This window comes from Belonocnema kinseyi, chromosome 6 (genome assembly GCF_010883055.1).
Source record: "Belonocnema kinseyi isolate 2016_QV_RU_SX_M_011 chromosome 6, B_treatae_v1, whole genome shotgun sequence".
In the NCBI taxonomy this organism is placed as follows: Eukaryota; Metazoa; Arthropoda; class Insecta; order Hymenoptera; family Cynipidae; genus Belonocnema; species Belonocnema kinseyi.
Genome location: NC_046662.1, coordinates 94,705,306 through 94,706,736, shown reverse-complemented (window position 1 = coordinate 94,706,736; position 1,431 = coordinate 94,705,306). Strand labels below are relative to the sequence as shown.

Genomic DNA, 1,431 nt, shown 5'->3' with positions numbered 1-1,431 from the left:
CCCCCCCCCCCCCCAGTTTTTGTCAAATGTCCACGTTTTGAGACCCCTGTATCCGAAAAACAGGTTTTTACGAATGTGTCTGTATGTATGTTAGCCTGTGAGCACGATAACTTTTGAAAAAATTAATCTAATAGACTGCCCTTTGGTACACTCGTTTAGTGCCCTAAACTAAAGGTCAAGTTCGTTAGCCAGCCATTTTGGATGAAAATGCAAAAAGTGGGCACATTTTGAATATTTTTGGGACAACTTTTTTCAAAATTCAAAAGTTCTCTGTACTGCTATTCATAGTATTCAAAAATTCGAACAATTTATCCTAATGACTTTTTTCAAAAAATAAAAAATTACTGGAGTTTTAGCATTTACAAAATTCGAAAAAACACACGAAAATTTTATGCCAAATAACGCACGATATGAAAAAAAGTCAAGAGAAGAAAAATGTTGCTCTTCGAATGCCCTACAAGATTACCACAACAACTCAGAGCATAATCTAACGCAACTGGGCCGTGCAGTTCTGAAATTTGCTTAGTTTATGCTCTGCAACAACTTTTGGAATTTTCTTGAAAAATCAAAGATTCAAATTTTGACAGCATACAAAATAATGAAAAATCCAAAAATTAAATTTTTGGACCACTTTTTGATAGGATGCGTAGTCTAAGCTTTCACCATTTTTTAAAAAGAATGCGCATTTTTTTAAACGGGACAATGAAACTTCATCTGTTTTAACAACGATGCAAGTTACGAATTAGAATAATATACATTTATGGGAATGATATAAAATTTCAGGGATAAACTCGAGTGCGAAGCATGAGATACATGATAAGAATGTGTTCGTTAAAGCCGAAGGAGCTTTAACAAAAGAGAGTTCACAATCACAAAATTGCTGTTATCGATATTTTCACCTTTAGTTGTAAAGAGTCTATACAGAAAGATCGAGCGCGTAGCGCGAGGTAAATACATTATCGAACGCGAAGCTGAAACAAGCGCTCAAACAAGCGAGCGCAGCGAGTAGCGTGCGATGAGAATGTGCCGGCTAAGCGGACAGATTTTGTTGCCTAACTTCCTGGCGAACCAAAGAAACTGAAAGGAGCCTCTACCAAGTACCCTTAAAGACCCCCCTTCGGTTCCTTCTTTAAAAACTAAAAAAGAAACAGCAAGATCAACTTTTAAATGCTTCAAGTGCATCTTCTTTCAGTAGCAGTTAATAAGTTTTCGTCAGTAATTTTTTTTTTTTTTTTTTTTAAGACGGAACCCAAGGAGGACTCAGCGGAGTGTAACAAAGAAGTTTACTTTCAGGCCTCTCGTGCAGGCAATTATTTTATATCCTTGTCAACATACAGTGGAATATTAGAACGAGGGAATTTGTTCTATGTTAATATTAGTTCATAGGTCAATACATAATTAGGTTATTATTTAATTAATCTATACTGACCT

General features: G+C 35.6%; 1 protein-coding gene across 1 annotated transcript in view; it reads left to right on the top strand.

The window, feature by feature from the left end:
• LOC117175504 overlaps positions 1-1,274 on the top strand; it is a 6,174-nt gene extending 4,900 nt beyond the window's left edge. The window contains exon 4 of the mRNA XM_033365212.1: positions 1,243-1,274. Within this exon, the coding sequence (XP_033221103.1) occupies positions 1,243-1,274 (32 nt within the window). The remainder of the gene's footprint in view (positions 1-1,242) is intronic.
• The last annotated feature ends 157 nt before the right edge of the window (positions 1,275-1,431 follow it).